General features: G+C 37.3%; 2 protein-coding genes across 3 annotated transcripts; one reads left to right on the forward strand and one right to left on the reverse strand.

The window, feature by feature from the left end:
- The first annotated feature begins 2,064 nt into the window (after nt 1–2,064).
- Nucleotides 2,065–4,327, forward strand: gmfg (glia maturation factor, gamma). The gene is made up of 7 exons (XM_005739356.2): nt 2,065–2,198; nt 2,612–2,708; nt 2,854–2,903; nt 2,987–3,036; nt 3,472–3,554; nt 3,733–3,806; nt 4,158–4,327. Exons 1-7 carry the CDS (start codon nt 2,196–2,198, stop codon nt 4,227–4,229), a joined length of 429 nt encoding a protein of 142 aa, XP_005739413.1. The 5' UTR covers nt 2,065–2,195; the 3' UTR covers nt 4,230–4,327.
- A 145-nt stretch (nt 4,328–4,472) lies between these two features.
- Nucleotides 4,473–10,648, reverse strand: paf1 (PAF1 homolog, Paf1/RNA polymerase II complex component). 2 transcript variants are annotated; one of them, XM_005739358.1, is made up of 14 exons: nt 10,416–10,648; nt 9,596–9,625; nt 9,383–9,475; nt 9,150–9,271; nt 8,991–9,057; nt 8,809–8,910; nt 8,503–8,608; nt 7,431–7,499; nt 7,184–7,287; nt 6,954–7,070; nt 6,656–6,784; nt 6,363–6,468; nt 5,774–5,852; nt 4,473–5,315 (listed from the first exon to the last, which is right to left on the reverse strand). In XM_005739358.1, exons 1-14 carry the CDS (start codon nt 10,460–10,462, stop codon nt 4,888–4,890), a joined length of 1,599 nt encoding a protein of 532 aa, XP_005739415.1. In that variant the 5' UTR covers nt 10,463–10,648; the 3' UTR covers nt 4,473–4,887. The 2 variants fall into 2 exon arrangements, with proteins under 2 accessions (XP_005739415.1, XP_005739414.1); XM_005739357.1 differs by having other exon boundaries at nt 9,596–9,628.
- Between the last annotated feature and the right edge of the window lie 2,280 nt (nt 10,649–12,928).

Here is a 12,928-nt window from a genome sequence, read left to right on the forward strand (position 1 = left end):
CACGTGGTCAGATGAAACCAAAGTAGAACTTTTTGGTATAAACTCAAGTCGTCGTATTTGGAGGAAGAAGAATACTGAGTTGCATCCCAAGAACACCATACCTACTGTAAAGCATGGGGGTGGAAACATCATGCTATGGGGCTGTTTTTCTGCCAAGGGGACAGGATGACTGATCCGTGTTAAGGACAGAATGAATGGGGCCATGTATCGTGAGATTTTGAGCCAAAACCTCCTTCCATCAGTGAGAACTCTGAAGATGAAATGAGGCTGGGTCTTCCAACATGACAATGATCCAAAACACACCGCCCGGGCAACAAAGGAGTGGCTCCGTAAGAAGCATTTGAAAGTCCTGGAGTGGCCTAGCCAGTCTCCAGACCTCAACCCCATAGAAAATCTGTGGCGGGAGTTGAAAGTCCGTGTTGCTCGGTGACAGCCCCAAAACATCACTGCTCTCGAGAAGATCTGCATGGAGGAATGGGCCAAAATACCAGCTACTGTGTGTGCAAACCTGGTAAAGACCTATAGTAAACGTTTGACCTCTGTTATTGCCAACAAAGGTTATGTTACAAAGTATTGAGTTGTATTTTTGTTATTGACCAAATACTTATTTTCCACCCTGATTTACAAATAAATTATTTACAAATCCTACCATGTGGATTCATGGATTTTTTTTCACATTCTGTCTCTCACAGTTGAAGTGTACCTCTGGTGCAAATTACTGACCTCTGTCATCATTTTAAGTGGGGGAACTTGCACAATCGGTAGCTGACTAAATACTTTTTTGCCCCACTGTACATCCTAGGATGTGACCCTTCTGCCCTTTCAAAGTAGTGACTACATCTAAAGGTGGCTTTTGCCACTTGCAGACTCTGTAGCATCTTTTTAAAAATTCACTTTTTAAAACACAAGACTAAAAGATTTTATCTACTAAATTAAACTGCATATGGTAGCTTTTACTGTCTGGGTATTGTCTATCAGTTGTCTTGCTTATTGTTAACGTTCCTTTGCTGTTACAATTTCATTGGCATTTATTATTCATTACTTCCTTTCCATTATTTTATTAATACCAATTTTGAATCATGAAGAACACAATTGGTACTTATCAGTACAGATAAAAAGGGTCACTGCACCTAATTATTTTTATTTAAAACAAAATGGTCTAGGAAACAGCAAAGTGTGTTTGGCCAGAGGTGCAACATACCTACAATTTCCACCAGTAGAGAGCAGCATGGCAATAAATTTCTTTCCTATCAGATATACAATTAATTTACACTTCTAATTTGACAATATTCCTGGCACCGGGGTAGGTTGCTGTGTAAGTGTAATGTAATTTATTCATAAAGAAAGGAAACTGATTTCTTTCAGGCTGCAGATTTTTAAATGCACGGCAGTCGTGCAGAGTGTGAGATCTGACTTAAGCCTTTTAATTTCAGGCGTGGTGGGAAAAGGCTCTATAAGGCAACACAGAGCATGTGTAAGTGACCAGTGCCTTACAAATTCCAATATTGACCAAAAAAATCCAGTATCAACTCTAATATTACAATGTGCTGTCACTTGTGATTTATAGGTTGCCCTTCCATAATGTAACCAGAATGTAAAACAGTAAGAATTTTTTAAAATAAATTATTCTTCCCACACTTTTGGCTGCTTAAACATAATAGCTTTCTTATTTTTTATTATTATGACTTAAATTGTATAAATAAAATACTTCAACTCCTAAACAACATTCTGTTTTGCTATTGTTTAAGGATAGGAAGACATTTTCTACATCTGCAAGTTTCACTTTGATATTCACGTTCACGTTATAAAGGGAAGTGAAAGTCGCAGATACTAAGTGACAGTAAAAGACAACACAAAATGATTAACCTGATCATCTTCAGGTTTAAATGGCCTAAAATTATTCAATTTCAACTCCAGCTTCTTCTGCTACGGTAAAATGTGTGAGTTTAGTGTGTAAATGTTTTCCATAATTTATCCCCTATGCAATAAAAGACTGAGATACGTTGCTCCGCTTCACCACTGCTGTCATGTTTTCCTGCTGAAAGGAGGAAGCATGACTGACAGGCGATCTAGCATTGTGTCTGCCCTCCCCTGCCATCTTTAACAGTTTGAAAGTAACTGTCAGTCTATCGCAAACAGTTTAAGCAAGGCGGTGTTACCCTCAGGACTTAAAAGCAGAGAAGGATCCTTTGAGAATGGTAGGTGAAACTGATGCAATTTCTTGAAAGACTTAGCTTTTCAATTGAAGTTCACTGCATTCGATGAACCGTAATACTACGTATTTGTCTGTGCGCATAAAGATATTTGTTCTACTTAACCATTGCGACCATCCCCCTTGCTCTATAAAACAGGAAACTACAATCTTGCATATTGCTGCAACACATTTCCTGCCCTCAAAATGTCAAAGAGTGTCATGGATGTTTAATATACCCATGCAAGGTGGATAGAGCCCTTTACAGATCTAGTAGATGTCCTTCACCCCGTTTTTTTGTTTCTATTTTTGGTCTGTAGACCAGCCCACTTAACTATTTATCACAGTATTATCTGGAGATATTGAACATTTAATAGAGTGACACAATTTAACTAATGTTTTCATGGCCTGTTTTTACAGTCAAGCTCTTTAGTTGTGTGTGAAGTGGATGAAAGTCTGAAAGATAAACTGAAAAAGTTTCGATTTCGAAAAGAGACCAGCAATGCTGCCATACTAAGTAAGTAACGTTTATCCGTTCCTTACACACGTACTTCACATTTGTAAAACCATTATCAAACATTTTCATCGCATATGAATATCTGCAGACCAACTAATATAAAATAAAATCAAAGCACAAAAGATTTCTCTTTGAAATTTCTTAGTGAAAATAGACATGGCGAAACAGCTCGTTATTCTTGAGGAGGAATATGACGTAAGTCAATTTTTTCTTTCTCTCTTTATTTACTCTGTTTGTTTTGATTTAAAAAGTCACTCGCACTCTGTCTTGTCTTCTAGGACATCTCAATGGATGACTTAAGAAATGAACTTCCAGAGCGGCAGCCCAGATATCCTTACATCATATCATGAAAAGCAAAATTATTAATTTAAAAAAAATAGTCTTTTTGCAAAATCAAGTGATCTTCTGTTGGCTGCTCCCCTTCTGTGTCACCGGAGTTGATCATCTGCCTCCATCTCATTCTATCCTATTATCCTCTTCTGTCACACCAACCCTCTGCATGTCCTTTTTCACAACAGCCATGAATCTCCTCTGCGGTCCTCTTTTCCTCCTGCCTGATTGCTCCATATCCCTTCTGCACACGTCCAGTCTCAGGGTTGCCGCTATAAATTTGTCTCAACCTGAGCTGTCCCTCTGATGTCTTCATCTCCAATCCTGTCAATCAAATTAAAGAATATTAACATATTCAGCTTTGCCACCTGTCTTTTTGCCGATTCTAATGATATGGTTATATACACAGAAAAGTTCCTTGACAGAAACGTACATTCATTGTCTACAGCTACAAATATGTCCATGATGATGGCAGAGTGTCTTACCCGCTGTGTTTCATATTCTCCAGTCCTGTGGGTAAGCAGTTACAGTAATCTAGATTCTTAAAGCATTGTAGCAACAATGGCAAAGTAAACTAATCTAAAATACACTTTTAAATGTTTTTATGGTGTTGAAGGTTAAATTAGAATTCTAAAGATATGTTTGGGCGAGTATTAAAATTACCCCCCAAAAAATGTCACTTTCATTTTAATAGGGTGCAAGCCAGAGCAGCAGATGATGTATGCAGGAAGCAAGAATCGACTGGTCCAAACTGCAGAGCTCACAAAGGTAATTATCACAAAATTATGAGTTTATAGTATACAGTGGTATGTTGAGTAAATACACTAGTATTTAATGTAACAATGTATAATATTTCTACTTTTTATTCAGAGAAATTGAAAATCTGTAAATTTGTAGACTTTAATTGAAAGTCTCAGATTTACTTTTCTCTGAAAACTACTGTAGTTGTTTTTAGTTATGTAGTTGACAGACATACTTTTATGTTTACTGCCAATTTATTTAGCAGGTTATTCATATTTTAATGTAATGTTTTCTTATAAACATGCCTTTTCTTACATGTTAATTCTCCTGTGTATGAGCTATTGCTCATTTTATAATTTCTTTGCTTTACTCTCTAAGGTGTTTGAAACAAGAAACCCCGATGACTTGACAGAAGAATGGCTGAAGAGCCACCTGTCATTTTTTCGCTGAATGTACATCTTCTGCATCTCCAAAGGTTCCTTTACGAGGCTGTCAGTTTAATGTCCATCTGGTGTGTATGGAATTGTTAATAAACATTTTAACCCAAACAGCTTTGTCAGTTCTGCATTTAAATCAGTCATTTTAGGGTTGTTGTTTTTTTCAGATGAACAAATACAAATTCATGAAAATACTCAAGAGGTTCCCAAATCAGAAAAAGACGCAGAAAAAGAACAAACTCTGGTCAGAGGTTTGTTTTACAAAATGTCGTCTACAATTTATTACCTGCTTTGAGAGCCCACATGCTTTACACTATTCCCACTCGAGAGCCCACATGCTTTACACTATTCCCACTCCAAAGGCATTTCAAGAGTGGAAAACTTCTTTCTTTTTTTTCCTTTTTTTTTTTTAAACATGATCCTTTAATGACCATCTGGCAAACAACATAGAGGAATGGCGTACAAATAGCAACTAGAGTTAAATCTACAAATAAAAACTGGATTAAACAGAGTTGTATCCAGGTGAAAGGTTACCAGCATTTCATAAACAATTTGTAATCAGCAAGAAATTTCAGCCCCACATCAGGCCAATATTATACTCAATGACAGTGTAAGAGCGCCAATGTTTGGAGCTCAATATATAGATAAGACAGGTCACCGGCTCACTGGTCTTATTCACTGTCGCTGGCGTCACTGGAATCTGAGCCTCTGTCACTTCCACTCCCACTCTGAGCCCGAGTCTCTGAATGGTCGCTGCTGCGGTCGCTGCCTGCAGGAGAGGCGCTGCGACTCCGGCTGCCTCTTCTGTTCCCTCCTTCATCCTCACTGTCGCTGCCCTCCTCCCCGCTGCTCCTGGCTGAATTCTTTGGCTCATTGTCGTCGCTGTCGTCATCACTGCCAAAGATCTCTTCCTCATCTCGCATTTCTCTGGTCCTCTCCTCGCCGCTCTCGCTACCACTGCCGCTTGCCTTCCGCCTCCTCTTCCCTCTGTCTTCATCCTCGTCCTCATCTTCTCCCCTTTGTTCCTGTTCTTCATCGTCTCTCTCAGATTCACTGCCAGAGTTTTCTGCCTCGCTGCCACTGCCCTTCTTCTCATCACCTGGAGAAAATAGCAGTTCGTTGATTTAGCATAGTTACTGACAATCGCTCAAACTCATTTTACATTGAGGGCACATACGGACAAATGAGACTGCACTTTAAAGACATTTCACTACAGATTTAATCCCCAAAATATTAATTAGATTTAGATAATAAAGCGCAATAAGTGCTCAGGTTTAAAAAAAAAAAAAGCACTATATAAGAATCGTTCCAGTTACCTAGATATAAGCTAAAGAAGTGCAATTTCAACAGCACATGACAGTTTCCCTACATCATAAATGTGTAAAATTACAGAAAATGCTCTGGTAGCTCACCGCCCAGACTGTCACGTATTTCTAAAACAAAGTTTATGTTGCTTAATTCGACAAAAAAAATAAAATCAAATCATCAGAGTCTTTCCCCAGACAATTCTGGGTAGAGGGTAGAAAAGTCAGTAAAAATTATATGTCAACAACTAACCAGAATCTTGCGTCTCTTTGTCCATATCTTCTTCCTCATCTTCTGGCTCATGGTTCTCCAACTGAGCTTTACGTGCCTCCTGAAAAATCACAGTGAAGGCAGTCAGTTATAAATACACAGTAACAGAGGAATGACAAAAATCAAAGTATACGGCCATTCCTAGAAAGAATTTGTAATCTAGTGTAGTCTGTCGAGTGACGTGGAAAACGCTGGAAGCAGGGGGCTAAATATATATAATAATGCAAACCATCATTGACCCCGTTAGTTTTTGGTTTTTTTGCTTAAAGCAATAAAAGACACCTCCCATACCGGCACTTCTTTTGTATAGCAACTACTTTGTTTATCAAATGTGTTGCAGCAGAACTACTTCTATTAGATCAATCATACAGTTCTAAACTTCTAAATAGTTTTCTTTGTCTTTAAAGACATTGTATCAATCCCAACCTTCTTCCAAGAAAAACAAAACAAACAAACAAAAAAAAAATTTTTTCAGTAACAACAACATACGTTTCTAGCTTCATCAGCAAACTATAGGATGGAAAGCTAAACTCTTGATTGAAAGCTCTGAAAAACAATGAAATGCACTCACCTGAGCTTCAAGCTCCTTCTCATTCATGTCTCTGTGCTTACACACCAGCACAGCGTTTGTTGTAGACTGTGCTCCAGCCTTGGCTCTTCTCTTGCTCAAGCGCACCCTACAGGCCAGAATAACAGTTGTAAAAGGTCTTGGCCAGCCAGTTATTTGTCATGACGGTTTGTGCAACAACATCAATACCACCAATACCAAAACTTGTGCAACAAACCAACATGTACAATGTTGAAGTAGTTAAAAATATTTTCCATCCAAGTGTCAACATATACAAATAATTTCTAAGGTGTCACCTTGTCTCCAGCTCATTGTAGTAAACACCGTCTCCATCTCTGAAGATAAAGAAGTAGTTCTCTTCATAGCCTTTGCTGGCTTTGTTCTTAACGTTCCAGTTGTATTCCCTTGCTATCTTGTAATCATAGCTGAAACATACCATACAAAATTCCATTATACTTGTATACAGTACACTTTCCCCAAACACACTAAAAAAAAAATAAAATAAAATAAAGTAAAATAAATAACACCCAATTAATGTTTATTTAATGCAGTAAATTCCACAGATACATGTTTGTGATGCATTATTTTACTTACAGATCCTCAGGCATGTAATCAAGCCCCTCTTCAAAGTCTCTCTTGCGCTTTCGGAGCGTTTCCTCATTGGGCAGGAAGTAGGCCACAAACTGATTTCCTTCCTCATCCATCATACCTCTATATTTCACAAACAACAAGTGACATTTAACAAAAACAAAAAAAACAACAACAAAAAAAACAAAAATAAAAGCGGTTGAAGAGGAGAACAGAGAAAACACATCTGATCATACCTGATCATGGCCTGAGACATCATTTCCACAGCTGCTGGTCCAGACATGTCTTTAGGTGCAGGATCGGAGTCAAATATGACTTGAGCACATGGATTGATCCACATCTGGGGCAAAGAGAAAATGTATTTATTATTTTTAACTACCAGCACAACAAAAGTGGATTTCTTTTGTTGTTGTTGCATGCATGTTTCAATCATTAAGGTTCCATGGGTTAATACAAATAAATTCAGTTAAGGACTTAGCTCACCTTAAAGTCAGGGAACACAGGTAGTACCTCCACAGGAGTAACTCTGGGTTTGCTGTAATGCTGTGTAATCTGGAGATCAAGAACAACTCCATTTTAGCTAGTTTGTAGCTTACCAACACAAACACGTATCAAAATAAAAGAACTCAGTTGACAAACAGAACAAATATATATATATATATTTTTTTTTTTTAAATTGCCGGAACAAGAGTCGCACATCCAATACAAGGTTTAAATTGAACTAATTTCTTTTACATATTATATCATTTTGTTGGTGTAAGGAGAGAAGGATTTGAGCTAGGGCTGCTCAATTAATCGAATTTTAATCTAAATTACGATCTGGGCTTTCAATGATCATTAAAAATGACTGAGCCGATTATTAGCACCTCCCTCGTGCTTTACTCTCGCGTTGCTCTGTGTGGCAAATCAAGCGCACCTCTCTGGGTTTCGAACACCCGTCACAACAAGAGGACCCGAGGGACGCTCGGAAAGCTCGAAAAGGTAAGCATAAGTTATTTGGAGAGGAGAGGATAATGGCTGCTGAAGAAAGAATGGTTGAAAAGAGAGGTAAAACGACTTCAGTGGTGTGGAAGCATTATGGGTTCGCGTAGTGTGTCAGCTTTGCTACGGTGTCGTAGCTGCACCACAGAGCAACACTACAAATTTATTCAATCATTTGAAGACCGCTCACAAAGTGACATACGATCAAACAATGAAGGAGCACAGAGAAAAACTCTCGACAACACCTGCTTCATCCTCACAGACCTGCATTCACAATACCCTGTACAACGCGACTAAATATCCCACCAGCTCCCAGAGATATAAGGAGATAACAAACGTGGTAATGTTTGCTCAGTGATAATCAACACTTTTCAGTTATTTTTTGTATTGCAAAATTTGCACTGTTATCAGTATTTGCACACTATTTTATATTATTTTTTGACAATCTTTAAAGCCAATATTCAGTACATTGTTAAATAAATATCGCCAAATAATTGAGATCTCAATTTCAGTAAAAATAATCGTGATTATTATTTTAGCCATAATCAAGCAGCATATTAATATGCTCACTCACAGATTTCTGTGCATCCTCAAACGTCTTCTCAATCGCAGAAATCTGACTGTCTCGGTCCTTGTAGATCTCTTCTTCTGTAAACTGCTGTTTGACAGACACTCCAATCCTAAACGCAAAAACAAAAACGTCTCGATTACATGAACACCTAGAACATGCATCTATACATGTGTGGGTCTTGTTAATGTTGGTTTATGTTGGTTTATAATGGAGCACTGTAACAAAAAAAATAATTTCCCCCAGGGATCAATAAAGTATTCTGATTCTGATGTGTGAAATGTAAAGGTGGAGTTCACCGATCCAACTTACTTGACTTCCACTTTCTCATTGGAAACACCGTATCGGTTAAACTCTGTGGAAATGTATTCCGTTTTCCTCATCCATGGGACAACTTTGGCATGCTGCTGCGACCTTATAGGGAAGGGGAAAATTGCTCAAAATAAAAATATTGCTGAATGCATAACACAAAGCAGCCTATTTAGTAGTCATACCTCTTTGAACTGGATGGAGCCTGGATGTCCTCCTCCAACAGTTTTTCATCAGCGGGATCCAACAGAACTGAAAATGTGAAAGATTAACTTAGTCTGTGCAGACATTTAAATAATTCACAATGTAAATTAAGAACAGGATCAACCTTGATGGAGACTTACTGTTGGGGTCTATGCGGTACGTGTCTGGGTTGATAAGATCAATGGTGACCCCAAGGTCTGGTTCAGTCAGGAGTTCATGCTTGTGCTGCTTCTCAAGAGAAGTGGCTTTATACTGTACAAACCTGCCAATAAAGAAAACCACAGGTTATATATGGGTGTGTGTTTAAACATGTTTACTTGATGGGAAGTGAATACTTGTATTCACTCCATTCAGTGGAGTGAAAAATGAATACCTGTGCTGATCAAATGGATAAGTGATGAATTTAGGATCAAAGGGTATGTCAGGCAAGGTGTTGCAGTATTTCACTCTGCAGACAACTCCAGATCTGTCAAGAGCACCAAAGTAAAGAATACACCAATGGTAAGCCAGCAATCTTCACATACAGAAGCAGTTTCTGTACCTGACAGAAACTAAGTACATACAAATATGTTTTTAATCTACTGACCTCTCTGGGACGGTTCTGTGAGAGGATGGCCTGCTGGAAGAAAAAAAAACAAAAAACAAAACAGCCATTGGTTAGTAGTAAAGAGTGCACAATCCCTTTACTACACAATTTAATTTTATATTAAGAATCCAAATGTCTTGAACTTGGAAAACAGAGAACCTCTCCTTTTGGGCAAAAATAGGGCATTCCTTATGTTGTCTATACATACTTTTCACTGTGGTCTGAAATGTACAGCTTAAACCAATTACAAGCTAACTCTCATTTTATTTGTTTTATTGTATTTTGCAAGATTACAAACGAACGACCAAAAATTCAAAACAAATATTGGCAATGGCAACACTGGAAGGGGTATTTGTGCGTTATCATGTTTAAAAGGAACAAAAGCTACCCTACACATATGGCAAACTTAAAACCACTATTTTTTAGTACTTAATAACTAATCTTTCAGGCGCCTTTTTTCCGCCACATTGTTGTTAGCATTCTTGTAGCCAACATAAAGTCAGCTTTTGATTTGCCTGAACTTTACATTAGTGCTGCTAAAAAATAATAATAATAAATTGTTGACCGGCACAAACTACTGACACTAAGCTTATGGAAATCCCTACGCTGATTTCTGTAAGCTTCTCGTAAATTAGCCGAACGTTAAGCTTGATTGTTTGTTTGCTAACACTTCCGACTAATGCTACACACATCACAAAAGCGCCCTGGGACCCGCTGACCACTTGTTTCTGCATTACACTTAATTCCGTGTCGTAAACTGACACAAAACGTGCAGAAACCACTCAGGTAAGCGAACTTGTAAAGGCACTGTTGAACGTACCTGTGGCCGTCTTCTCGTTGAGATTGTGTCTGAATCGTTGGAGCCATGTTTATGAAAAAACGCTTAAAATTAAAAACAAAACCGTTTGTTTGCACAAATAACCAGCACAAATACGTCCGAAGTCAACAAAAAACATTAACTCCTATCGAGTTCATGGCCTGAGTGCGTTTTCATCTTTTATTAGCAAGATGGGATGATGACCCGGTAGTGTATCCACATCTCCAGTTCTTAAGTAGGCTTTCTTTATTGTGAGCGCCTCCTAGTGTTCTGGAATTTGAAGTACTTGAACAACCCGTTGTCCTTTTTTTTTAAATTTTATTTCACAGGAAAAGGGGACATTGGCGATTTTTGAAACAGAGTATTTGGTATGACAACCTTTATTCTTCAACACAACCTAAACTCTGTTAGGCAAGCTTTCCTATAAGTAGTTTTCAGAAATCTGCTTCAGGTTTCTAAGGACATTCAAAGCTCTTTGAATACTGACTGGCTTTTTTTCCTGTTCTTTGTTGAAATGATCCAGCACTGCTTGAATAGCATTAAGGTGTATGCTCTGGGGAAGCCAGTCCATGACTAATATTTATTTTTTAAATCTATGTATGCTTTTACTGCAATGTGTTTGGGATCATTGAAATGAAAAATTAAGCCTCTGCTGGATGGTATTGCATGGTGGATCAAAATCTGATACTGTAATGATGTCAGTAAGTCACACTACTGACTTAGACTCCATGTTTTACAGCTGATGTAGACATTGACTGTTGTGCCTTTTCTGACTTCCTCCATACATACAGTGATGATTTGGATAAATTACTATAGAAGACTTGTTGCCACTGATGTTTCATCCAGTTCTCCTGGAATTTGACATACCTCAGCCTTTTCTCCCAGTTTACCTTGCTTAATAGATTCAAACAGGTGTAACAGAGACCCCTCCTATCACACCATTTCTGATGAGGTTGAAGTGAGCATCGACGGTAGATGGATCAACTGCAGCTCCTGTATCAGGTCTTTGCTGGATTCCAACTTCTTAAGCACATGGCTTTCTCTCTCTCACACACACACACACACCTCATCTGCTGTAGGTCTCCTACTTCTTGTCCTCACCTTGACCCAATACAAGCTTTCATTTAATAGATCTTTGGGAATCAACTTGTTGGTGCAAAAACAGAACAAAAAACCCAACACTAGTTTCTTCCAAACTTATATTTGGCATTTTTTCATATATTTGACTAAAGAAATACATTTTCCAATAAAATTGAAATACCCTCAAAAAAAGCTCTTCAGAAAGCTTGTAGAACTATTGTTTAAGACCAGTTTAAAAGTGACAACATTTGGCTCTCTGGGAGAAAAATGTATTGAAACGAAGAAAACCCAAATATGCTGTTTCAAGGGAAACCATTTAATCAACAGACACCTAAAGATAACACAAAAATGGCTGGGACAAATAATCTCACAGGCTAGCTGAGACTAATATGTTTGAAAAGTGGACTTTTCCTTTTATGTACTGGATATATCTATATATTTAAAAATAAAAAAATAAAAAGTTGCTTTATACACTTGCTACCATTCCCCCGATACATTCCTTGATCCCCTTTTACAAATGAATACATTTCCCTTGTCATCTTCTGACCTGGTATAAGATTTATTTTATAAGAGTGGTAATACAGTTGATCAAAATCAGATAAAGGCTGAGATTTGTAATACTAGATACCTCCTTCAAGCTCAAATAATGCTTTATCTACTGTAGGTGAAACGCTTAGTGTTAAGTGTATAAAAATATTTGATCAAATTATTAATTACCTATTCTACACTCATCACATGTGTTCCATCAAATCCAACATTCAAAAGTAGCTCATTGTTAAAAGCTGTAGCATCAAACATACAAACACCTGATAATTGACTGGAACAAATAATAAAAAGAAAAAAAGATAATTAAAAAAATAAATATTATAATAATAATAATAATAATAATAATAATAAGGTAACAGATTTACAGTCATCAGCTTTCTGAAACCATGAATATAAGCTGTAAAAAGCAACAAATGTAGTTGCATAGAATCACATGATCAAAACACCCAACATTTAAAAAGAAAAAAAAAAAGTTTAAAATGAAATGGTAGACAAAAAAAAAAAAAAAAAAAAAAAAAAAAAAAAAAAAAAAAAGCATAGTCTTTTCTGAATCAACAGTTCCTTTACATTCATTCTGTTTCACCAAAATTTGAGAGTAAAAATCATAAATGTTGCACACACCCCTCTGCATCTCAGCTTGGCCCTTCACTCATGCTGTACCTCTCTACCATCTGTTATTGAAAGTGGACTGTGCACAAGGATGCGCCAGGCAGGACAAAAAAAAAAAAAAAAAAAAAAAAAAAAGAGTTGAGTCTGATTTCCATTAAAGTTATATTACCTATAGACAACAGCATACAGTATTGGTCTCCTGTTTTGTATATCATTATTTGAGTAGTTTTGACTGAATAGTCCCCTCTTGGCTTTTGTCATGATTTTCCTGATTAATATAA

Source organism: Pundamilia nyererei, unplaced genomic scaffold (assembly GCF_000239375.1).
Source record: "Pundamilia nyererei isolate P.nyererei 1_Seehausen unplaced genomic scaffold, PunNye1.0 scaffold00091, whole genome shotgun sequence".
Taxonomy (NCBI): domain Eukaryota; kingdom Metazoa; phylum Chordata; class Actinopteri; order Cichliformes; family Cichlidae; genus Pundamilia; species Pundamilia nyererei.

What these genes read in the sequence shown, in the direction of transcription:
- gmfg (XM_005739356.2), top strand. An exon ending in CAGCAATGCTGCCATACTAA is followed by an intron (nt 2,709 to 2,853) that starts GTAAGTAACGTT and finishes GAAATTTCTTAG; the next exon opens with TGAAAATAGACATGGCGAAA. An exon ending in AAACTGCAGAGCTCACAAAG is followed by an intron (nt 3,807 to 4,157) that starts GTAATTATCACA and finishes TTACTCTCTAAG; the next exon opens with GTGTTTGAAACAAGAAACCC.
- paf1 (XM_005739357.1), bottom strand. Translation starts at nt 10,462, where the DNA reads ATGGCTCCAACGATTCAGACACAATCTCAACGAGAAGACGGCCACAG. An exon ending in AATGAGAAAGTGGAAGTCAA is followed by an intron (nt 8,609 to 8,808) that starts GTAAGTTGGATC and finishes TTTTGCGTTTAG; the next exon opens with GATTGGAGTGTCTGTCAAAC. An exon ending in CTGTGTTCCCTGACTTTAAG is followed by an intron (nt 7,288 to 7,430) that starts GTGAGCTAAGTC and finishes TCTTTGCCCCAG; the next exon opens with ATGTGGATCAATCCATGTGC.